At 44.4% G+C, this 25,789-nt stretch overlaps 1 protein-coding gene and 1 long non-coding RNA gene across 5 annotated transcripts in view; one reads left to right on the top strand and one right to left on the bottom strand.

Moving 5' to 3' along the window:
• The window catches only part of LOC135173361 (PH and SEC7 domain-containing protein 3-like), a 115,328-nt gene extending 90,572 nt beyond the window's left edge, over positions 1–24,756 (bottom strand). For 2 of the 3 annotated variants that reach the window (XM_064140202.1, XM_064140203.1), the window contains exons 1-2: positions 3,851–4,635; positions 2,141–2,533 (exon numbers count right to left, since the gene is read on the bottom strand). In XM_064140202.1, coding sequence (XP_063996272.1) covers positions 2,141–2,533; positions 3,851–4,566 — 1,109 coding nt within the window. In that variant the 5' untranslated portion in view covers positions 4,567–4,635. Of the gene's footprint in view, positions 1–2,140; positions 2,534–3,850; positions 4,917–18,927; positions 19,037–24,596 lie in introns of those variants that run through there. The other variant, XM_064140206.1, reaches the window with a different exon arrangement.
• On the top strand, positions 7,975–25,404 carry LOC135173362 (uncharacterized). 2 transcript variants are annotated; one of them, XR_010301296.1, is made up of 4 exons: positions 7,982–8,133; positions 9,859–10,004; positions 20,699–21,049; positions 22,877–25,404. It is a non-coding gene; the product is annotated as an uncharacterized LOC135173362 (long non-coding RNA). The 2 variants fall into 2 exon arrangements; XR_010301295.1 differs by having other exon boundaries at positions 7,975–8,133; positions 20,699–25,404.
• The last annotated feature ends 385 nt before the right edge of the window (positions 25,405–25,789 follow it).

Raw genomic sequence — 25,789 nt, 5'->3', positions numbered from 1 at the left:
TCATCCAGCACCTGACTCTCCGGGAGAGCTGGACGACTGCTCCACCATGCCAGGCTGGCTCTACCTGTAGGAAAGTACAGACCCAACACGACCCCGGGTTCCCAGCACCATAGGAAGCAAGGACTTAGAGCAGAAGACACAAAGGTGCCACAGTGGCTGCCACGCATGTATCACACACGTGGACTTTCAGTCAGAAGAACAAATCTGAGATGGCTTCAGACAATACAACCGTGCATGCAGGCTCCTAAAAATAGTACCCACGGCTCAAGCTGCTATTTCTGGTTCACCTGAGCTTGACAGTGGCACACTGACTTGAACTCGCTGCAAATAAATGCCAAGTAGCCCCCAGCACGAAATCAAGGGTCCTCATCCACACCGTTAACACCTTGATCCATCAATGGTTCCAGAAATAACAGACAAATGATCTATCAGTCAGCTGTACCCTGGCACAACAGCACATATCTAAACATCATGGAGCACACTGGTTAATAAAGTTATTGTCCAGAGCCTTACCATGTTGGGCACCTCTGTGGCTGGCTGTACCACTGCAGCTGCACACGTCAGCACCTACCTTAACAGAGCAAGCCCTCCAGGCTCATCCTAACCCAGTCCTACAGACTACAACAGCAGAGCTTCCTAACAAACCCACTGTTTGTGACACTTCTTTCCTTTTCTTTTTTTTTTTTAATTAAGGAGGAAAAAAGAATAATTCTAAAAACCTCTGATGGTTTATTTCTCTGGCTACCAACAGTTCCTAATGAAATTCACACTAGGTAGGCACCTTAAGTGTTTCTAGGCATTATCTAAGTACACCTTGTCTTCAAAATACCTCCTGTCTCAGTGAGCCCATGTGGGCCTTGACAGTGTTTCTTAGATAGTAGATAATGCAGCTATGGAGTAACAGAGTCAGGGTTTGTATGTGCTGCTTGTCCTCCACTGTCCAGTTTTAAACTAATCTCTGGTTTCAGTACAAGTAAGGGGCTGCACGTGTCAGAACTAACCACAGTTACTGGCTCCATATTGGTTGTAGCAGACTAGCAGTCACTTAACTCCTTACTGGCACCAAGCAGTTTATGGTTGTAGAATTTTTAAACATCTTTTTTTCCAGAAGGACTGACAGCAATAAAAGTCTAAACTGTTAAGTTCTTCTGTGTGTTCTTTTAAAGGCAAAGGGTACCTTAACCTGTAAAGTTCACAGAACTACTTCAGTACAAAGGACTTCTTTCACACTAGCACAGAACAAATAATACAGATAAAAGACCTCTCACCACTGGCTCCCAGGAAAGTTCAGACTACACTAGTCCCATCTAAGGGAATCATCTAAGGAGTCTTAGATAATATCATGTCCCTGGACAATGATAGAGATCCAAGGCTTCTTTGTCATTCACAAGGTCACTTATCGCACTCCAAATTACTGCTTTTGGTTTGAACCCCGACTTTGCCCATCAGTCACTAGACAGCTGAGGACAGTTTGTTCATAAGACTGAGTTTCTGCACTTAAACAGTATTTGCTGACCACTTACCCTAGTTTTTGTTTCTCACATGACTGTTCTCTTAACAGGTTTTTTATCTCTCCCTTTGCCTCAGTGGAAATTATTCACATTTTTGCACACTCCCTCTTCTCAGACAGTAACTACTGCACAAACAAAAGAAGCAGCTAACAGTTTCTAATCCCATAAAAGTAGTGGGAGATAAACATTGTCCCAAATGTGGACAAACTCCCACTGACCTCAAGACAGGAGAAGCTTTAACATCCAAATCACAAAATTAATTTGTGTGCACTGCGTGTTCCTGAAATTGTCGCTCCAGCAAAACTGGAGCTGAACAAGGTTCATTTGTATCTGGTAACTAACTCCTCCATGGACAGTTCCGAGAGATCTCACAACACCAGCCAGTCTTGTACTCACACAAGTATCATCTATAAAACCTTCATAAAGTAAGTCTGCACTTTTCTAATGAACAGCACCAGTGTGGATGGCTCGCTTTTCTCTTGCAGCTCATTCTGTTACACTGGAAATTATTCTGTGCAGAAAATGCAGTGTTGGAAGAGGCAAAACTACACTCTGTGACAGTCCACTGAAGAAAAGAGACATCAGGAAAAAAACAGCAGGCATATAGAAAGCTCAACCACTATTTTTACCTTTCCAAACAAGGAACTTCCATGACATCTCCTCTGAGGATGGCTTCGCTTGCATCCTTTAAGCCATTGGCGATGCCTTCTCCACAGCCCTTCACCCCTCCATCAGGGGGAAGCTGCAGGACATCTGACTGCCCTGAGACTGACGTTCGATCTAAAAACTGTCCGCCCTCCTTCATGCGCTGCTGGATCATGGGAGTAAGTGGCATCTCAAAGCTGAAGTAGCTATCAGGCTCTGAGTACAATGTCTCCAGCGACTCCGCACTGTAGTACAAAGATGCATTGTCTAGAATGTTTTCAAACTGTGAGCTGTACAGATCAGTGGAGATGTCAGAATGCCTCTGCCCAAGGACATCTTCATATCCTCCGCTGGCTGCTTCCCCCTCCTCCACCATCCTGGAAAATAATTAGAAACAGCTCATTTCAGGTCAGGGGCAAGGTTTAGGCCTCCGGGTGAACTTTCTCGCCTTCCATCTTTGCAGTCATCTTGCAGAAAGATTACTATGGTGTCATGCAGGAGAGGACGCTGCAGGTAAAATACTAGTTCCTCCTTGCACCACCTGTCTTCATGACTGGCACCATTTCCCTCTCTGGGGATATAAAAAGAAGAGGGGTGTGGGTAGAAAGCCTCATGTTGCTTAACAGACAACATCAGCTGCTTATCTGCAAGGGAGGAGAGCACTCACAAATGTGTGACATCTCCGAGTAGCACCACTGCTAAGCAAGAGGCTGAATAGGTTGGACACATGCACTCAGATGGCACTTCTGCCCCCAGAGGACAGTTCACCGTCCTAGGGCTGGGATCTTTGGCAAAAGCCTGGAGGACATTCCTCCAAAATGCAAAGGGGAGAAAACAACTAAAACTCCAAAGCCAAGAGAACCAGATTCGAAGGAGGAAGACTCAGCCTGCAGATGCACAGGGGAAGGTGTACCACCCCCCTGAATATATTTCTTCTCTGCTGCACCAAACACTCTGGACCTGAGCAATCTCACATGCTATCTAAAGCAAAACTCCACAGATCCTAAGGCACTGAGGCAGAAAGACCTCCCTTTCCAAGACCTTATTGCTTCAGCAGCAAACACCCCACCAGGTCAGAGCAGGCGTGGTTTGCTGGAAGGGTGCCTTTTGCATCAGGAAAGAAAACTAAGCAAATCAGGATGCTCTGGTAAACAGCAAAACACATAGCTAAAATTATATCAACACAGATGGGCAGGGCATATAGAAAGCACATCACAACACTTACCTTCTAATAACATACAAAGCCTTGGGTAAAAACATTTTTATTATCTGACCTCTCAGGAGGTGCTTCCACTGTTCTTGTATGAAAGCTACCCAAAACCAGAGAATCTGAGCAGGTACATACAGCCAGGCCTGCATGCTGCCTACATTTAATTTCATGCTATGTCCAGATCCTATTTACACCTACTACAGATCCTTCATCATGCAGCCACTATTCAACAAACAGCAAGACATATCTTCATGTTTCCAAACCTGAATCAGACAGCAGAATTTAGCAAGGTCGTACGGATGAGGTTTAGTCCCAACTTCATGCACTAGCCACCATCAGGCATGAACCAGTGTCACCACACCACAGACAGCAGACAAACATTCATTGTTTGTCGGCAGCTCCTAAGTAGGTAGGCTCAAGCCACATTCTTGGGATAAGAGAAACCCTGACTAACCCCTGTGCCTCCCCGCCAACACCATCTCACCTGCCCCGGCCTCCTGCTAGGACAGCTGTCTGCTCCTCGCCATGGTTCTTCTTGTCTTTCACAAAAACTTCATCCTCCCCACTTGCATCAAGCAGTGCCAGAGAAGCATCTCCAGAGGCAGCTGGTCCCAGTCTTGGGTCCTCACAGACTTCACACTGAGCACTGTCTGGTGAGGAGACCAAACCTGGGAAGGATACTGGTGGCACAGGGTGGCTGGATGTTTTGGGGAATGCCTTCCTCTCCACAGATACCGTCTCCAGCAGCGAGTGCTTCTTTCTTCTCTGCTCCTCAGCTTTTTGCAGCCATAATATCTCCACCCCTTGAAATTCTACATGTTTGCTCACAGCTGCCTCTTTAGAGAGCCTCCTCTCAGGACCCACTTGCATTTTGCCTTGACTGTGCACTGAAAACTCCTCAAAACGCGCCCACCCCTCCACTCTGCTGGCTGCTTCCAGGTTTGTCACAGATGGTCTATGACAGCTTGTCTCCTGTGCTGCATGGACCTCCTCAGCTTTATTACTGATGGCTTGCAAGGACTCAGGCTGCTTCTCCCCAGTCCACATTGCAGCCAGATCTTTCTCTACAATCGAATGCATTTTTTCCTCAGCTGTTCGTTCAGATGGAAGAGGCATGTCTGAGGGTTTTTCTTGGCCTGTTGTAACTGGCTTTCTGGCTATCCGTACATTTTGGCTGCCAGTAATACTCTTTTTTTCCATTTGTGTTTCTGAATCAAGAGAATTACTTGCTCTCTCTTGCACCTTTGTTGCTTCCAGCCGTTGAGAGACTTTCGTGACCTCTGGCAGTTTACCTGCAGGTGGCAAACCTTCTTCTGCGGCGCATAGCTGCCTTGACCCAGCATCAGGTCTCAAACTGTCCGCAGAAACCACATGCTGAGGAATGGGCCTGCCAAGTACCCACTGGTGATGTTCTGGACTGTGTGCCACAGGCTCTGCCGGGTGTGGCAATGAAGTCCTCAGTGTGTCTTCACTTGGCTCTACAGTGCCGTACTCTGGAAATTCATTGATGATGGTGTGAGGGAAGGATGTTCTGCCTCCATGGCCACTACCTGTAAAGAGAAGAAGAAGCACAGGTTTTACCTACTGCACGCACAAGCAAAATTCCTGACCTCCCTTCCCAGACGTCTCCTAACATGGTAACTACACTCTTCCCTGTGGGGAAAATACCACTAAGTTTAACACATTTCTGCATGCTCTCACACCACAGTCATCCAGAGCTGGTCCCTTTACATGAAAGTTTTTGGGCAGACCTACTTTGGGAGTGTGCACTGCCGAGAAAGAATGCCAGAAATGTCTGCTACACTTCAGAAAAGGTCCCAGTGGCCCATGAGCAGTCTGTGGCCACAGGCCAGATGCAAAGGCTGAAGAAAGCAGATATTCAAAGCTCTGACATTCATCCACAGTATGCACCATACATGTTGACTTTACTTTTTAAAAAATAGTTTTAGGTCACTTCCACTTTAAAAGGTGAAATGCTGGGAAGATAATTAGCTACACCACATATATTCCACAGCTTTGACAAAACTAATTAACCAAATTACAAAGCAACCAATCAGTCATTCAACTTTCTGCCAACACTTTCCTCTTCCTTTAACAACTCAGGTAACTGAGGGTCTTGTCACAGGAATTATGTGTACAGCCCACATTTTCTGTGGCAGCAAATTCAGAGCTGTGCTTCCCCTGCTGATGTTGCTTTTCCAACTGATGTAAACAAAGCAGAAGCAAAAACAGATGGTCCCATTTTTCAAGTGCCTAGCACCCAGTGACTCCCATTGTTGTGGGGTAACAGAGAACTAGCTGTCCTCAGAGGGGGCAGACAGATGACACAATGACAGATACTTGGCCATCTCACATTACAACTCAAGGAGGAAATGAGCTTTCAAAAAAACAAAAACAAAAACAAAACAAAAAAAAGCCACAAAAACCCAGCAGCAACAGCTGCCCTGGCTGTACTCTTCTGGACAGAAATGGTCTGGAGTATAAAACAAACAATAGGAGGGGCACATCCACCCAAACACCTACTGTTAAATGACAGCTCTGAAACCAGACACCAACTTGCATTTCCACGCTGCCTCACTCAAGGTGCATCTCTAGGTGTTGCACTGCAAACTGATCCCTATCTCCACTATGAGGAGGCCAGCCACAAGCAATTTCTGAGGAACAAGCCATGCAGCTGTGATTAATAACCAGCCAAGTTCAAGGTAATTTAATGCAAGCTTAGTGCCACATTAGGGTGGCTATTAGTCTACAGGTGTTTGTAAAGGTGAGCAGCAGCTCACACATGCCAGCTCACTATTCAATGTATCTGGCCACAGAATAAACACCATATAATGTGTATGGTGCAGGATCAAAGTGACAGACTCGGAGGACACCAAATGACAGTCTTTTCACCAATAGGCTCTCTCAGTGATCTTTGTGATATTGAGTTAATTGCTCAATAATAAAAATTCAGTGATTAGGTTTCACCTGAGTGACTTGCATGCTGCTGAGCATGCACCTCTTCTGTGCTGCAAGGTGGCGGGATGCTATGAGGAGTATGGATGCCCTGTCCACTTCTGCATCACCAGCCTGCTTTTATGGCAGGGTTTCCAACACACAAGTGTGAGTACACTGGAAGAGTCTTTAGAAGACAGCGAGGTCCCCTCTCCTCATATGAACATTCTGAGTCATGGTGCTTTTTCTAAGTGCCTGAAGACCCAGAAAAACAGTGCCCTTGCACAAAATCACACTGAGCTTGTGTACATCTCAAACTCACCCTCTTCACGTCACAGATGCCAGACTGCCAATGGCACGTACTTCCACCACGACAGATTCAGAGACAAGAGCAATGCTGCAGAGCTGCAACATCTCTGTATCTGCAGAAGCACCAGCCTAAGCCACCAGAGGCCATGGCTTCCCACCTCATGGTGCTGGTCTGCTCGAATGCAGGAGCATTAGTGCTTGCTGCTCTCTCAGCATATGTCTAGAGATGGACCTTTTAAAGACAGACATGCTGAGATAAGGAGCCTGGCCCTATAAATGCTATCATGAACACTTCTCAGTGGATACAGCTCCACCCACAGCAACTTGGCTTGCAGACTTGTAAGCAAAAGGTGCCCCATTTAGGATCACCTCATGCCCTAAGAGCTCAGGAAAGTGCTTGGCCAGGTTGGCACCTGGGCCACATGCTCTGCCCAAAGGAAGGCAATGCATGATGCCCTAGGAGCTAGCTGCCCCCAAGTCTCCCTCCAAACTACGCACCTCATCTCACCCTGAGGATGCCTGGAGCACTGATCCCTCTTGGTCCCCTCATGGGTCTGGGATGCAGCCAACACGCATTAGAAGTCAAGCCCTGACAAGGCAACTGCACAGAGACCGCGCCAAGGGGCCAAGCTCATCTCTGCTGATTGCTTGCATAGCTTCTGAATTGACACCAGGGAAACAGATGCAGCCTTATTTCTGACAATGAATGCTAAATGCAACAGCTGCTGCTGACAGCAGTAAGCAATCCCAAGCAAGTTTCTGAGTTATTTCTCCTTATTAAGTTTATCTTAAGCAAGCTTTACCCTCTGGTGAGCCCAAGAGACTCCAAAAGAGATACATGCAGAGAGCACATACACGCATATATATCTACAGAGAGATGTGCAGGAGAAGTGAGCTTGCACACAGGTACTCCTCTCTGCCACGCTTGCAGGCCATGTTTCACCTGGACAAGAGAAGCACTTTCATGGCAGAAATTTAAGGCCTTTTCTACAATGAGGTGCGAGTAGTCCTGCTCTGAAAGGACTGCAGCTCATGCAGTATGCAAGCACGAGTCAGCAGGATTTTCACCCTCATGGCATCCTGCAGGAACACTACCTAATTCACTGCCTGATTAAAAGGAAAAACCACCTGTGACACCAAAGCAGCAGCCTGCTTCCGCTACGCTAAGTACCACCATGCACATGACAGCTGAAATCTTCACTTCTTGAAGTAAAACACCACCAATTGCCACACCCTCTTAAACGGTTTGAAGCCTTTCCCTTTGCTGAGAGTGAGAGTTTAGGTATCAGAGCTCAGAGGAGCTTGAGCTCTTTAAGGGAAACTCCTCCCTTATTCCCATCCACCACCACAGCATCATGTCTTGCTGCAGCTACTGGCATATCCTGTCCAACCCCATCCCCCAATATGACTGCATTACAAACAAGGGTAGAAAGGCAGCTACAAAATTTAAGGACTGCACTGAAGATGAGCAGGAAAAAAAAATTCCCATCACCAAACAAACAAAGAAAGGACACACACTATCAGGTAACACAAATTTCTACTTTGCATTGAAGGTGGCTTCTTTCAACAAAGACAGAAAGATTTTTAAAAAGGAAATAATTGGAGAGAGAAAGGTAAAATAGAAAGGGAGTGAGGGGCTAGAAAACTGAGATTGGGCAAATCATAATCTAACAGCCGTTGGCAGCCTTTCTGGTAACTAGAGGTTGAAAGAATTCGTTACTTAAATCAGGCATAGATATGGTTTTGCATAGGTAAATAACCATTCCATATCAATCAATCTTGTCTACAGCATAATAAAAGGAAATTCTAGGAAGCAAAACACAAGTTAGAAGCATAGACATTTTGTTTACAGGTACATTTCACAAAAGAATTGTGTGAGTGTCTCTCTATATACAGTATATATATATATATATATATATATAAGCTATCTCGAGAAATTAGATATATTTGCTTGAACAGTCTCCTTACTCACAGAGGTTACTGTAGCTCCAGCAGTTACCCATTGGTCAAAGAGATAAAATGCACAGATCATCAGTTTATCTACAGCGAAACCAGCTAATTCAATTGCTGCTGTTCTAGCCAACTGGAATCAAAATAGTTTCACATTTCCTGGGAGCTGCTGCCCTGCACTGCACACAATGATGTAAATGGATGCTTTCTGAGTATTATGAAACTGATGGGGGAACTGCAGTCTCATTCAGTCTATCGCAGGAGCTAAGGAGTCCACCTTGGCAGCTTGCGCGGGAATTGGGGGGGGAGGGGGGAATTTCCTCCAGCAAGACTGCCTGACAGCATGCCAGGGAGATGCTTGTGCTTAGTTGTTATTTATTATAAACGCATCTGCAAGGGAAGAAACCGGCAGAGTGGCAGTCCTGAGGGTCGTGTGCTGGTTTGAAAGTGCGGGGCACTTGACGCATTTCAGCATTACTGAGCTGGAAGGTTTCACAGAGCAGCCCAACCATCTTGCGTTTTATTTCTCTGCAGCTCTTTGTGCCGATCACGAACAGCATGCGAGTGAGCTTGCATGTAGCGTCACCGCATCAGTTATGCTCTCTTGGTATTGGAATTTCTCGCCATTATTTGTAAACTGAAATTTAAAGCAAGTAAAAACAACGTGTGCATTAAAAGGGAATGGGGAATGAATCTCTAGGTGACAGAGTTTAGCAAACACATTGCAGGACTTAAGGCACTGCATCGTTACTGCAGCCTGCAAAAGAGGGCGAGTCACATGTCTCTTCATCCTGCACTCCCAGGAGTTGCAACTGCTGTGGTAACTAAAACTATTCTGACTTACAAAGCAGTAACCGTGCACGCTGAGATGGAACAGCCTCCCACTATGAGAGGGGAGGGATGCTGCATAATTACTGGCAGCCTTGCGCAGCAGCCCTTTCTCCGGATGAAGTCATTCTCCGTGCTGCCATAGGTCTTGCCTGGCTGGAGGAGGTCCTTCGTTAGCCAAAGCCGGGAATTAGCATAATGCAAGCAGCCTGCTTTTGCAACCGGGCTGCAAGCATCGGAGCCACACTGGGCGCAGTGTCTTCTGCAGCTCGCAACCACTCCAGGCTTTTGGGCAGTTCGCTTGCCCATAGAAAAGGAAGCCAGGCCTTCATCTCTGCAAAGTTACACCGGCACTGTGTAACAAGAAGTTGGTGCAAGTGGAGTAGCTGACTGAAGGCACGGGAGAGCACAGAGGGAAGTGGTGGGGGACAGTTGCCTAGCCCTGCTTAAATGCTTCCGTCTGTCCTGCAGGCACACGGGGAAGGTGGAAGTGACCAGGCAGACAAAAAGTGATCATGTTGGCTGAGGTCGCTCCTGCTGCTGCCAATGAGGGGGGTGTGACAGTGATCCGGCAGCATGTGCCCTGCTTGAGCAGCTAGGCAATGGTGTGGCAGACGGTGAGTAAGGGCTACCAGAAATTAAACTGACTGATTCAGGAAAGAAAATAATCCCCTTGCAAGCACCTGGGGCCAGCGTGTTGCTCAAGAAATCCCACCCACAGCTTGCTGCACACTGAAAGACGTTATGAGCTAAGTACTGCTCACCTCTACTTTTGTGTAGCTCCCTAAATTCTAGGTTATTTGGGCACTGAAAGGCTCTATTAGGTGAACCTTCAGTCTGCCACTGGACAGCCACTGCCAACACTAGGTACACTGGTCACAAATCTCCCCACTAGCCAAGTTGCAGTGCCTGAAGTCAGGTAGTGATGTGATGTCCAAGTTGCCATGGCTTTTGAAAACAGACAGTGAGAAAAAGCTGCTACTTGAGGAATAAAAATTCTGTCCATGAGGAAATCAATGTCCCAACTCAGCACCTAAAATATCAGGGTCGTTGTGTGTATGTTTCAGTGTGTGTGTGTATTTGTTAGTTGGTTTTTCTTCACAACTGCAAACCTTCTGTCCCTGTTCCTGATTAAACGCCTTAGGTAAGCGATGATGTGACCCTTGGTTGCTTATTTATTTTACCCACAGATTTTAACTATCTTCCTAGTGGTAAACAGGGATTTGGAGCACTTAGGCATCCGCGACTGCACTAATGACAGAACCCTGCACCTTTGCCCCGGCTGCAGAAAGGATGGCACCTTGCCACTCACAGGCCTACAGCGAGCTCAAAACAGGACAAAGTCCAAAACTAACATGCGGCATGTGCTGGGAGAGTATGGTGTGAGGGATTATCCACTACAAATTGCTGTATGGGCCACAGATGGTCAGTGAGATAGCTCGGTCCCAAGAGTCAGTTACCCTGGAAAGCAAAAGAGATCAAGCATAACAGCTGCTAGTGTGAGAGGGAGCAGGAGGGAATACAAAGGGAGTATCTGAGTTCCTTACCCTGATGTGAAAGTGCAGGTGAATCTTGATATATCTAATGCCCTTTTCTTTAAAAGCCTCACCTCCAGGAGTGATGTGGCTGACAGAACAACAAGTTTTTGTTTAAGACTTTTATGTGGAAATCTTAAACCCAAAATTCTAAAGACAGATGCAAAGGGAATCCAAAATTTTCTACTCTTCACAGCTCTGACTCAGAAACAAGGTGTCTAACAAGTGGTTTTCTAAATGTAGGTACACGCAACAATAGCAAGAATTACTTCAGAAGCTCCCTAAGAGACTTCAGCTGAAACTTCTGGAGCAGTGATAGACAGCCCAGAGGTGCTCTGACACTTACAGCGTCTACAAAGACTTCATAGCCTCTTTGAATCCACTTGTACTTAGTGATACATATTTAAAATACCGTATTTTAAAATAATCTTTTTTAATCTCTCCAAAAAGTCCTTCAAGTAGAAAGCTCTCTTCAGATAAAAAATAAATCACCAATCTTTGAACAAGCCACAATGGTTTAAACACACACCCCCCCATGCTACTACTCACAGATCTCAGAAACTCTGGGCTGTGCAGCAGTCTCTCTCAGAAACTCTGGGCTGTGCAGCAGCCACTGAAGAGACCAGACACATCTGCAGGAAGGAACATCCTTTAGTGCATCTCAGCGTTTGGAGCCAATTACCCAGGCTGAAAGAAAGCTTGCTAAACAGACATTCAAGGACCCCAGGAGCGGGATATTAAGTTACGCATACAGCTAAAACAAAAATAGGGTACAGAGGGACACATGTGTCTCCCAGGCTCCAAGTACTTGCTGCTAAAGGCATAGCTGGAGGCATGGTAGCTTTTCAGCAAGCTCCTACAAAGATTCCCTTTCTCAGGAAGCTGGAGAGAGTTACATAAACAATGCAGAGGTCTAGAGCAGACGACTTGTTAAAGCAGTGAATTATGAAGAGGAAAAAGACTTCTTGTACTCCGTGTTAAACTCTTCCAGTATAATACCAAGTCCGAACTACATCTATCCACATAAATGTAATTAAACATCTTCTCTGTGTCCATTATGACTCCAGCAGCAGGGTAACATACATTTGTCCTTCAGAAAGCTTCAATGATGATTCAAGCTACTGCATGATGGAGACCTTGTGCTGGTGTGCTATCTCACCAGGTTATGGAGCTGAGCCAAGGAGAGAAGCAGAGCCCACAGTGAAAACAAGCAAAAAGGCAGCTTTGTTGCACCACACCCACCTACAGAAAGCCTAGTCAGATGTCTGAGCCTCTCCTGTTGTGCCTGCTAACCTGGATGCATCGCTTTCCATCGGCCTGACAGAAAGGACAGGGCTGACCATGTCTGAGAAAATGTTTCTGAGCCCTGCCAATTTCAGATGAGCTCAGCCTGCACCAAGTATGCTTAGAGCATATGAAGTGGCCAGCATCACAGGCTCCCAAATAGTTGTGCACTCATGTCAGTGCAGCTCTCAACTTCAGCCAACAGCCCACAGTGAGGTAACTACTGCCTTAACTCTGGCATTTCCTAGCTTTTGAACGCTTAAGTCTGCACCTTTAAAAAACAATAAACAAACAGCCCATGTTTTAACAATTACTTGTACTAAACCCTTGGCCATCAAACAGTTTTGTTGTTTACCATGTCACGGATGGGGTAATCTCCTCCCTGTATGTTATGATAACTGGAACTGCAGAGCTTTCAAGTGCAGGTCACAAGACATGCAATTTCCTCCTGTAAAGCATGAGACTTAGCATAATGCCTTACAGCCCTTTATTTTTCCTTTCCCTAGGACTGGAAATCCAGACATCCGTCACACCACACCTGATAGCTCTGGAGCATGGCCTAACTTTGCCCAGCCCCAGGAAGCAGGATTCAGAAATTCAAAGGGAGAGGCAGCAAGACAGTTCCATGTCACACAGTTGAGATGCAGAGCGCAGTGCAACCTGTACTCTTTCACCTGCATTAATTTTACCATAGAAACAGTCAGATGTGCTTTTCTGTAAGAGACTGCTGGTCCTCAGAGCATCCAAATAGTTCAAACCACCTGGTTTATCCCATGTTGTGGTGGAAGAGGAGCACTGGTGCTGATGACAGAGAGGTAATCACTTCTAAAAGTGTACAAACTCAACCTAAAAAGTACCTTTTAACACAGTATTTCTTGAGACTTAAAAAAGTTAACCTTCTCTTTACATCTTTACCAACCAGCAACACCAATTATCACAGATATCTACAAGAAAATGTATTCATTACACGCTACTATGCAAAAAACCCTGCCAGTCTTCAGTGTTCCTGAAAATGCAGTGGAACATTAGAAACAACAACATCAAAGCCCATAACTAAATACATACAGCATAATGATGGAGTTTTAAACAAGTGTGTGGGGGTTACCACAGGTCTGACCTTTCCAGATTCCAGCCTTGCATGTATCCCTGGTAAATGCTGCATGACACAGTTTTAAATGCACATCTGATGTACCTATCCTGACAGGCTCCATCCACTGTCATTAAGCAACATGAATGTGAAAATCAGGCAGCCCATCAACCCTTACAAAATGCAGTTTTGCACCTTTCAGGAAAGCAGCTGCAGAGGAAAATACCAGACCAAGGAGCCCAAACTTCCAGGATTGCCTGAAGATGGAAAGAGCAAAAGATAAAAACATAATGAAGGGTGGTGCCTCAAAATGGAATGGGATGCATTTGAATCACTCAGCAAGAACTACAGTCATGAGAATGATGCAGTATGTCAGTGAGCATGGTCTAAGGGCAGTGTTTAGGGTGAGGATGAGGAAGGTGTGACACTCATGCATGCAAGGAGGATGCAGCAGAGCTAGACACACATGACTCGAAGTGACACAGAGAAAACAAGTGAGGCAAAAGAGCAAAAGGCAACCCAGAAAGTTAGTGACTTTCATTTTATAGAAAGTTACTGAAGTAATTTTCATATTTAGATCAGCATTATAGGACCATGAAACAGCTTAGTTTGCATAAGACCCCCACTCATTGTGTGGTTTTTTTTTTCTCCCCAAACGAGTTAAATTCTACATCAAAAGCAACCATTTCCACGATTCAGGTTCTGGAATGGGTGTGTTGCATGTGTTACAGTTTGTTCTCTTTCATGTGTCAGCTCTGACACTGTTTTGACTCCTTTCCAGAATGCAAGGAGAAAGTAAACTTTTTTTTTAAAGGTTTTTTTTTTTTTTTTTTGGCATTGTTTTGGATTATTTTTTGTCACTCAGTTTTTGCTGGCTTGAGTTTGCTAAGAAAACCGATGAGCACAAGAACTAGAATGAGACAACCCATGGCAGTGTGCTGCTGGAACCATCCCTTTTGGCAGCAGCAAGCTGTTCAAGCAGCTCAGTTGCCTCATGACACCTCACTGTACACAAAACAGCAAGTGACAAGCTTTCCAAAAAGCTGTTTGTTTTACCAGGAACTCAAAAACACACTTCTTCCAGCAGCTGTTGGGAAAGACCAGATTTGCATAGCAAACAGGAGACTATCTGTACAGAGCTTTTTTGTGAAGGATGAGATTAAGCTCGCTGCTACACAGTAGGGGTGAAAGGTTTCTCCCCCTAGAAGCACTAGTGAAAAGACTGTTTATGAGTTCTAAGAACCTATTTTCTTTGTAACAACTGTTTTGGATTTATTTTCTCACGTAACAGGAACTACTTGGCTTTCACGTTTACTTATGCAGTTACTTTGTAGTGTCCCACTCCTTGCTCCTGAAGGAAGCACTTTTTAGGAACAGGTCACATTGTTGGGACGTTTTTTGTTTTCAATATATAAATATATTAACTGCCAAGTCATAAAAATCAGTACTCTGTAGCATACCCAAGCCTAAAGATAAGGCTGCTCAATAGAGATCACTGTTTCCACAGCTGACTCCAGAGAAGGCTGTGTTTTCATATGCAACAAGCACCCTTTATGCCGAAGAGGCAGAAACTTCTTGCCCAAGCCAGCCAAATTAAATTTTTAAAAAACATTTTCTTTTGCTGGAAGGCAGAAGGCTGGTGTTTTGCCGAGGAAGGCAGCCAGCCCACGCAGGGATGTGTGGCTGTGTGTCATGCAACCTCCTCACTCCCACAGCAGCAAGAAGCAGCCCCACAAGTAGCGATCTGCAGAGACGTGTGGTCCCGAGCCTGCCCTGGAGACAGTTAAGAGCACCCAGGGTAAGAATCGTAGAATCATTAAGGTTGGAAAAGACCTTTAAGATCACCTAGGCCACTCATAACTCATCTACTATGACTACTAAACTCTGTTCTGCAGCACCACATCTACACACCTACTGAGCACCTCCAGGAATGGCAACTCCACCACTTCCCTCGGTAGCCCGTTCAATGCCTCACCACTATTTCAGTAACATGTTTTTTTCCTAATAGCCAATCTAAGCTCCCCCTAGCACAACTTAAGCCCATTTCCTCTTGTCCTATTACTAACCACTTAGGAGAACAGACCAACACCAGCCTCACTACAACCTCCTTTCAGGACGTTTTTGAGAGCAGTCAGATCCTCTCCTCTCCCTCTCCTCTCTCCTCCAGGCTGAACAACCCCAGTTCCCTCAGCTGCTCCTCATGATATGCCCTCCAAACCCCTCTCAGGACACACTCCAGGACCTCCCTCACTAGCCTTATTGCTCTTCTCTGGACACACTCCAGGACCTCAATGTCTTTATTACACTGTAGTACCCAGAACTGAACACAGTTCTCTAGCTGTGGCCTCACCAGTGCTGAGTAAAAGGGCATGACCAATTTCCTGCTCCTGCTGGCCCCACTGTTCTTGATACAGACCAGGATGCCCTCAGCCTTCTTGGCTACCTGGACACACTGCTGGCTCATGTTCAGACATCCATTAGCTAGCACTCCTAGATCCTTTTCCACCAGGCTGCTTTCTAAACACTCTTCCCCAAGCCTGCAGGGTTGCTTGGAGTTGTTATGACTAAAGTGCATGACTTGGTCTGTCAACCTTATACCACTGGCCTCAGCCCATCCACCTAACCTGTCCAGAGCTCTCTGCAGAGCCTTCCTATCTTCAAGCAGATCAATACTCCCACTCAATTTAGTGTCATCTGCAAACTTGCTGAGGGTGCATTCCATCTCCTCTTCCAAATCATTAAAAGAGATATTAAACTGAACTGCCCCAAATATGGAGCCCTGTGAGACACCAAGCGTGAATGGCTGACAACTGGATTAAACTTTGTTTACCACAACTCCCTGGGCCCAGCCAGCCAGCATTTAATCCACCAAGGACTACACCTGCCTATGCTATGGAATGCAAGTTTCTCTTGGATGATGCTGTGGGAGATAGTGCCAAAGGCTTTACTAAATTTCAAGTAGACAATGTCCATAGCCTTTCCCTCATCCACTAGGTGGGTCACCTGCTTACAGAAGGAGATCAGGCAGGTCAAGCTTTTCTTGAACCCATGCTGGCTGGGCCTGATCCCACCAACATCAAGAAGATGAGCAACGGACAGGAGACAATGCAAGCCAGACAAGAGGCTTCACAGAATAAAGACAAGAGCTGATGAAGTACATTGGGTATCACAAATACACCAGATAAAACTAGACTGAGAACAGGAAAGGAGGGAACTGAAGTGAATTTGTTTTTAATGTGGTAGCTTTATTAGCATTTGAGTGTCATTGATGAAACACCTCTTCTACAGGCGTTTAACTTCTTTTTTCCTCCTCTCACCTGTGAAAATGACAAGCTTCAGCCTGGAAAATAAAAATCAGCATAGTAGCTTATTAACAAATTCTGCCATCTCCCATCTAGGCAAGCAGAAGTGTTTGCTATGGTTGCTTCCAATTACTCTTCCTTCTTTGTCTGATGCAAGTATTTTAGTACCAAATTAAAAAATGTATACCCTCAACACCATCCAGCAGAGCTTCAGTAATATGACTGTGGATGAAAGGGAACAAATGAACTGGGAAGCAGAAGTAATTAAGCTGTTTAGCAGCACACATATTACATTCTCAGTTTCTGAGTCCAACCAAAGCATAGGTGAACTGCTTTGGGTTTGATAAGGTTCAGCTTCACTGCCCACAGTGACAAGCTGTTCTCTTAACCAGCTTTAAACACCAGCACCTCTCCTGGCCCTGCTTCCATCACTCATTTGCTTGAAATCTTTCATACTTTGATGCACAAAAAGCATCTGTTATTTCTTCTAAAGGCAACTTCAGGAAGTAACAGGTTTGTTTGGATTCTGGATGGTATTTTCTCCCTCCCATCTGACACAGAGAAGGGCAGAGAGACAAGCATAGCAGCTTTCCCTTAAACTGTATGTCATTAAATATTTGGCATATGACAATCAGAGGGAGGCAAGATTTGTTGTACAGAGCCCTGGGCGGGTATTACTGGGCCTTCAGTCACTCCATCCTCATTCATCTCCAATTACTAAGCAGTTCAAACCTGCTTACTTGAAGAAAAAAAAGTAGAAGGGTCAGCACTACTCTCAGTTATCCATTGTGGTCAAACATCTGCCTGAAGGAGGAGGAGGCATTTGTCTGTCACAGCCTGAAACCAGTCTAGGTAGGCACAGCACCACAGTTTTCTGGTACAATTCAAAAATGTTAATGTTAACCACCATCAAACATTTGCAAACTCTCCCTAGAAGTCTCTCCATTTTAACTAATTCTTAGCACCAAATGGTGGTTTCTGATTAACAGAGGAACAGATGAGATTCAGAAACAAGGTAAGAGGCAACACAGGAAAAATTACAGAAACATAAGACAATGTATCTGACTTTTTCATTGCTGCCCTTTAATTTAAGGCTCTGTACTCAGTCAGCTCACAATACCAAACACATTTGATAATTGTTTTGGTTAGCAATAACAATAGATTTACTTGGATTTAGTAGACACAGCATACTTTATTTAATGCCAATCTGCGGAAACGTACTAATGCCTGCTGACAGTGCTCTCGCACTGTGTCTCTCCAAACAAGAAATGAGGTCATTGTGATTCATATAATAAACTCATCCATGTTTTGTGGCAATTTGTAGAAGTTTTTAAGGTTCCTAAATAACATCAGTTTGACTGTTTTGGTTTGGGCTTTTTTTTTTCCTCCATTCTGCAGTTTAGGATTTCCCAAATGGAAGACCAAACTTCAGAAAATCCAATGAGAATCTGTTTAATTACTTTCCAGCCTTCAGTTCTGTATTTTTTTATTCATGCCTTTTTTTTTTTTCCTTGCCTTTTTTTTTCTCTCCTCACCAACATGCAGAAGTCTACACAGCTTGCTTCTGTACAAAGTGCTGCCCTTCTCTGGCAAGAAGAGAGTCTTCTTTAATTAAAAGTGACAATGCAGGAAGTTTGCAATTAGAAGGGATCAAGGTGCAAAGAGAATAGCCTGTGGAAATATTTTTGCAAAGAAGGCAGGGATTGTTGATAATTACAAAGAGGCAAGTGAAATTGGTATAGTAACTACATTTTCTTCTAAGCCTGGGCTGTGAAAACGTAGAAAACACCCTGTATTTCAAGAAAATAAAAGAACTAAGACTGATCCTTAGGTATAATACTTTCTTGCATTGCTAACTAAAGAGGGCAGAGCAGTTCAGGCACCACCTCAAGCATTTAAATGAAAATCTCATCTACCTCTAGCTGTAGGAAGCACAGCATGCAGACCATGGAGGGTATTCCTGGAAAGATTTCCAGGCAGAGATAGGTATCTTTCATCACGTGAAATTGCAGAATGGGTGGCTGGAAGAACACTACAGAGAAGTACTGGGACTCCCTCCATAAACGTGTCTCCTACCACACAAGTCCCTGGAGGTGGCCCAGATAAATCAAAAAGAAAGGTGGAGGCCTAAGGCAAGGAATTGCTGACATTTTCTGGGCCTAAACCAGCAGGCTCCTTTGGTTTGGTACTTGTGGTCCAGTGAAAAGCAGCATGGCATAATGCACAAGCCCTCATGGGGTCATTGGGGTGCAGCTGCTGCAAAACCTTTCTGAGTTGCTTAAGAGATTTAGAATATTTTTTTGCACATGAAGTAGTAATAAATACCACTTACCCCTTTCTGAAGGCTTCTCTTCTTCCAAGCCAAATAAAAATTCATATTTGGCTTTGGCAACACTCTGGGCATGAGCCGACACATCGTTATCCCACACAAGTGCTTCTGCCTGTACAGTCAAAATAAACAAAGCTTATCTACCTTTTAGTGAAAAAACAGCAACAGCAATATGAAATCCCCTCAACTGGGCTTTCAAGTAGGATTTTCAAAGTGCTCACTTTATCACCACCAGGATCAATAAGAGCAGACATAGGCCAACTCAAAAGTGCTTTTGAAGAGCCCTCTGACTTTGAACCCAAGCATTTCAGTAATAAGGAATGATGTTAGAGCACCCAGCCCCTCACATGTTCAGTCTGCTTACCCACTGCAAAGCCAGCAACTGGGCAACCATCTCAGTAATATCATTTACAGTTAAAAATGCCTAGGGAGTAGTATCAGAAATAGCAAATTTGAGGATGGATGTCACAATACTGCGACCCCTGGGAAAGCTACAAATGAGGCAGGCTGTTCCTCTGGGAGAAGACTGAGGCAGAGAAAAAGGATGACAAAAATCAGGAAAAAGGATAATAAGGTGTGCAAACATGTCATGACTCCATGTCAGGCAACAGCCCAACCTGGTTTTATGACCATGCTACACAAATCAAGCCTACTTCCATGGCCAGGAGGTGAGGAGGGGACACAGGGTGTTCTCTCTGCCTAGCAAAGGAGTGCTTAGTTGTATAGATGGACAAATGGATAGAGCATCCCCACATCACCACGGCCTCATGCCACCAGCAGCTTCCCACTGCTTCCTGCTTATAAGAAGCAGTTTCATAAAACAAAGATCCAGGTTCTCAGAAGAGAGAAGGGCTGCAGGACTAATAGTAAAATAATTTTTCTTAACAGTTGTGGAAAAGTCAAATCTGCAGGACAATGCACACACTGGCAACAAACTGTAGTGCAAAAACTGTCCGCAGTCAGCATTAAGTTTCTTCCCAGCTAGGCAAGATGGAGCTTGTGATTCTTCTGTCTGAAGTGACAGATGAAATATATTATTAACTCTGTAAATTCTTCAGTAACCTGTATATTCATAGCCTATGTTTGAGGCAGTCATTTGTTAAAGCATAGCAAGTCATTGCATGGTTCACACTGGAAAAAGCCTTAGCTTACAAAAACACTCCTTAAATAAAAGAAGCCAGGTGGAACATCCTGCCCCCCCCAGACAATAATAACTCTTATGCACTTCCACCAAATAACCTTAGGGTAAGCGTCAGATATAAACAGAAATTCAAAGTACAGGAGACGTATAATTCACATGAACACATGATGAAGGCTCTTTAATCAGAGGTGGATGTAATCACAAATATATACATTCCTCCAAGGCCAGCTCTCCAACAACTGCATTCTCTCCCAAGGGTATATTGACAAATGACTACCTCGCCCCATGCTCTAGAACTGTTCTGTTCCAGGCTCTCCTGACTTTTTGCCCTCATTTGTTCCCCCACCTTTCTGCCTTGTGCTAGTTTTGCAGGATTTAGTCCAACACACCTCTGTAATAAGTGGGCAGTGTATCTTCTGCAGGAGCCTTGAACGTATTTGTTTACCATTCACTGGTCCAACTATTTATCACTAAGTCTACAACAGGTACTGAGATGGATTTGCCAACATCAGCCCACTAAATACTTGAGGAAATAAAGGGATAGATGAAAGGCTTTCTAGTACAAAGATGACTACAATAAGCATGATGGAACAAGCTTGTAAGAAGTCTCCGTTGTTTCATCTTCTTTCACAGGTCTGCACTCATTTGCAGGAAATGGAGGAAGGAAGAACTAGAAAAGGAACAGCTGGATCCAGAGCTCACTGGAGAAGGCTCTCAGTCTGCAATAGCCTGGACATGTATAGCAAATGGAGCAAGACAAATATTCAGCCTACTCGGATGTGAAGGGATGGGATGGCTAAACAATTAGCTGGTGCCAAATCCCACTTATAGATTAATGAAATGGAAAATAAAAGAGATAGAGCAGTTTGGTTCCTGAGCAGTCGACAATTCCTGATTTACACACCTCTGGGACACTGCATCTCCACCCCTCAGTCCTGCTTTTCAAGGCTTCACAGACATCTGCTGTTCTGACCTTCTCTGATGGTAAAAACATTTTACAAGAGTCCATATTTGTCTATACTTTAAAGCAATGAAGAAGAGTTTGATTCACAGCACTCTATGCATCACCAGTAGCAGGCAGAAATTAATCATTAAAATAATGGTTTTTTCAGTGTACAGGGCAGCATTTATCAGAGTTAGATGCCTAGGTAAACCTTTACCTTGGCATCTGAAAGGGGTAACCTGACTTTCAGACATGCTTAGCACCACTGATGAGAATTACAGATAGTAGCTTGTGCATGAGAACCTAACGTCTATTTTGTTGTCACTGTACTATATATAAGAGTGTGTAAAGGTAAAGCAGCTTAGAGTCTCCAGATGAAGGTTTAAGAGTAAGTTTACAGTACTTCATCCAAATAAGACATCTAAGACAGAAAGCAAGATGGGGAGAGAATAAGAATGTGATGAGCGCAGAGATGCCTTTTTGGACTACTGCTTTACTGTTACCTTTCCTTGGGGACAGAAAAAAAAACAAATAACAGAAAATATATGCTCTTCTTTTATTCTTTCAATCTGTCACCCACCCAAATATGGCAGAAGTCGTCAAGTCTTGAAACCAGGAGTCCAGAGAAGAGATGGACAAATGTTCATGTTGCTTTCCAAGCTGCATTAGCAAGGATTAAATGCCAGCAAGATTGGAAGAAATAGCAAATTCCCACTTAAGCTTTCTCCCTCAGTTGAAGAGCAAAGAAATCTGCATCCGGGTCAGCTCATTTCATAATTGCTTCCCTCAGAGGGCTTTAGCTACCACCTTTAATGCATCTGGTGTTTGTCACTGCTGGAGAGGGTAATGCTTGTTCAGAGCATCAATCCCCTTAAATCAGCCCAGCTGTACATACATTTCTCATGAGCGACATACACACTGTTTTCCAGTTTGATTGCACTCTGAGCAGAGCAGCAGCACGTTCCTGCCCATTCATTCACCTTTCTTGCAGCACTTGCTGACAGCAAAAGTTTGATCAAGCCTACCTCTCTGGACCATGGTTCTTGGTCAGAAGCTGGGGAGGCTGCATGTGCCTCGCAGATTAATTTTGTGTTAACATTTGTGAGGCTACATTAGCTTGGACATGGCAGTCCTCACCCATTAGACTTCCTGCCAAGACCACAAACCAGTTTCTGCTAAACTCATATAAGACATTGGCATAGGTCGACAGAGGTCCTACCTCCCTGGGCTTTCATCCCTTGCTGAGAGAGTTCAGACTGGTTTATCAAGTGCCAACAGCGTTCATGCTTATTCCAGGACAGCATGGGAAGTGAAGCTGCTGAATCCATATCTCAGCACTGAGCTGTACAGCATTAGGATGCTAAGATGTCAGGATCTGACTCCTCCAATGGGAGCTGTCACGGACATTTAAGTCAGCCCAGTGTGAAGCTGCCTCTTCTCTGCTTTGCTGTCTGAACATGCAAACAGGAGCAGAGAGTGAGCACCTGCAAGGAGAAACCATTGCCAGAATCCACTCCTGAAAGGTGACTTTAGGCAAGACTCCTGAGATGCTGTCTTTCCTGAAGCACAGTCTCCCTCTCTAGATGAATTTTATTTTGATTCAAGTCATGAGCTCCCTTCAAACTGAGCTCCCAAAAATCACAGTTGGTTTTCAGATAGCCACGGTGAGTCACCCAAGCCTGAAGAAAATGCTTCTTCTTTCTTTATGGAAGGAAAGCACTGGAGCATCCTCTTTTGAATTCAGCAGAGGTTTTGACTGGTGCCTTTTTTGGGAACTATTTTCTTCTTGCTGTTTTTTTGTGGGTTTTGTTTTGTTTTCAGTACCTACATGCCATGTTAAAGTCTTGTTCTCCCATCACCATTTGCAGCTGTGCCAACAGGAGAGCTGAGTTTTACTTCTGTGACTCTCACAGGAGGAAGACAACATTGTCCATGGCTGCTGGCACAAGGAACAGGTCAGTCTGAGCACAAACAGCTTGCTTAAACGCATACCTCCTGAAACTTTCACACTTAAGGTCATCTGTTTTCTTTGAAAATATCTAAGAAAGAGGAAGAGTTCAAAGAAGCAGACCATCAACTGTCAAACATCAGTCCAGAGTTTCTTCGACCCCCTGAGAGGACAGATGCTGGTAGATTGATTGACTCCTCATAGGAGACCTGGGAAAATGATGCTTTGGAGAAAAGTAAAATGGGATGGATGCCCAATCTTGAGTCTTCATGGAACAAAAGTCTGCAGAAATGTTGGACCACAGGAAACGAGTTATGCTAAAGAAAAACACCAGCAAGAAGGGGTCTAGGGACCTTTCATGATGGGCTGTGGGCTGAGACAGAGGTCAAAGCAAGCTTTTTTAATAAAACCAAGGTATTCTAACTCCAGAAAAAAAAAAATCACATTATTCCAACTCTTCTAGGCTCATTGGAAAACCTGGAGGGGAAAAAAAGGCAGGGGCGCTGGACCAAAGTTTTGTTTTCTTCTAGACTTACAACCTTCTCCAGCATGTTCCCAGCAGAGCAAAAGGACACGTGTCAAGCCACAACACCAGGGTCAAGGCTTCAAGGACTTTGTCTTTGCTTACACAGATGGACAAGCCCCCCAGCATCCTGGGCACAACAAGTGGCCAGCCCTTGCTTTTAAGCACTGCTATCATTCCTATGTGGGTGTAAGCTTAGCAAGCCTCACTGCTTTTGACAGGTCATACTAATTGTTCTGAAGAAACTATTTCTGCTGAGCTTTTATAAGATGATGAAGATGGATTTAAAATAAACTTTCTAGCTGTTTTGAGTGCACCAACAGCACTGAGAGAGCAGACAGTGATGCTGCTGCTCGTAAGACAACTAGTAAGGTTTGCACTTTTTACTTCCCTGTGACCTCATACGCCACGTTTACGTTTTTCCTCACACACAACCTCACATGCTAATAAAGGCTCACAGTTCTTAAATTAAAGCATTAGTAAAACAGATTAAGACTGAATGGGATTTTTGTACAGCTAAATCTCAGCTGAGGCTGTCAAAACTTAGAGCTAGCAAAGGTCTTAGAGGAGAAGAAATCTCAATTTGTTTTTTTAAACTAATTCCTAACTATCAGGAGTAGCAGTGATATGTGTAGAGAGCCAGAAAGTGTGGAAGGAAAGAAAGGGCTTGTGAGAGAATGCTGGCAATAGCAGTTGTCCAGCAGAAAGTCATGGATTATAGAAAGGGATAACTAAATCAGCTAGAACTTTTCAGGTGAAGGAAAGAGACAGACTCAAGACCCTTGGTGAAGTCATAAGGAGTCTGAAAAAGGTAAAGAGCAAGTGGTGATCCACCACACCTTTTAATACAACAGTCAGAGAACACCAAATGAAGTTTAGGAGTCAGCATCACACAAAACAGGAGATAGCTCCTCACAAAATTTGTAGTCAAAATCTCAGACCCTATTGAAAAGCAATGAAACCAAAGTCCTGTTGGGGGCTGAAAAGGTGAATGAGCTCAGGGGTTACAAGCCACAACATATGTAAAAATTACATCCTTCTCGTTAAGCTCTAAGCTGAATTCCCCAGGCATCCGCTGACATCCATAACTACATACATGCTTCTAGGCTATACTGACCTTAGGTCCAAACAAACGCTGCCAGCCAGCAAGCTGATTGACCTCAAACTCCCTATCAGCCAGCCAGCTCCACTCCTCAGATGTCACTGCAATGTGCCCCACACTTTTACCCCAGAGATTCATCAAAGGCACTGGTGGCTTCCCATGCTGCTCCCAGCACTTTGAGATTCCCAGGAGCACTGTCCTGGGAATTAATCAGGCGGAAGAGAGAAAAACTGGAAGGGCAAAAGCACTATTGGAGCTGCCCTTTCTGCTTGGAAGCAGCCTTCAAAAGTTCAGTGTCTGACAAGTGGTTCAATTCACAAACAAAACAGAAGAGTTCCTGCTTTAAAAAAAATACAGGGGAACCATGACAAAAAAAGGGATGCCTTAGCAGCAGTATCACAGAGTTAAAGGTAAAATTTGCTTTCAGTACAGTTCCCTTAAAGAAATGTTTGCATTTTCGTTTGGTTGAAGTCGTTAGGAAGCAGTCAGCTATTGTACTGAATTAAATGCTTTTTATTATGCAAGGGCTGACACTGTCTGAGCCGTAACTGTGTAAATGTGAACAGCATATTAATTCAAACTCCATATGATTGCACTTTACCACTAAAGGTCACTCAGCACTTTGTATCTGCCAAGTCAGTGATTTCTCATGTGTGTTGTATGGACCTCCAGATGTCTATGTGGTATTTCTATATGGAAGAAGTGAACCAAGTCCTATGAAAGGCAGGCTTCAGCTCACTGAGTGAACCACCATGTTCTTAGATATAAAACGTAAGGCTATTAAAAAAAATCCTAAACTTTTAATAAAGCCACAGTGAAAGTATTTTACTGAATAATGTCACAAATAGCACAAAGACTGCATATCTCATCCAGAGAATTCAGTGGTGCATATACTAGGACATGTTGCATTTATTTTTTCACACTGTTCCAAGTGTATTTAGTAAATACTTCTTTTTAGCAGGTGGTGCACTTCCATCATCTTTAGGTATCTCAGATGCCGGAATACAGAATCACAGAATATATCTGGTTGGAAAAGACCTTCAAGACCAACCTCTGACTCATGACTGAAGGGTCAACACTAAACCATGTCCCCAAGTGCCAGGTCCATACTCTAATTAAACATTTGCAGGGATGGTGACTCCACACTGGGCAGACCGTTCCAGTGTTTGATAACCCTAGTATCTATCCTAAACCTCCCCTGGCACAGC

The sequence above is a fragment of the Pogoniulus pusillus genome, chromosome Z (assembly GCF_015220805.1).
Source record: "Pogoniulus pusillus isolate bPogPus1 chromosome Z, bPogPus1.pri, whole genome shotgun sequence".
NCBI lineage: Eukaryota > Metazoa > Chordata > Aves > Piciformes > Lybiidae > Pogoniulus > Pogoniulus pusillus.
This window is presented reverse-complemented; position numbering and strand designations above follow the sequence as displayed.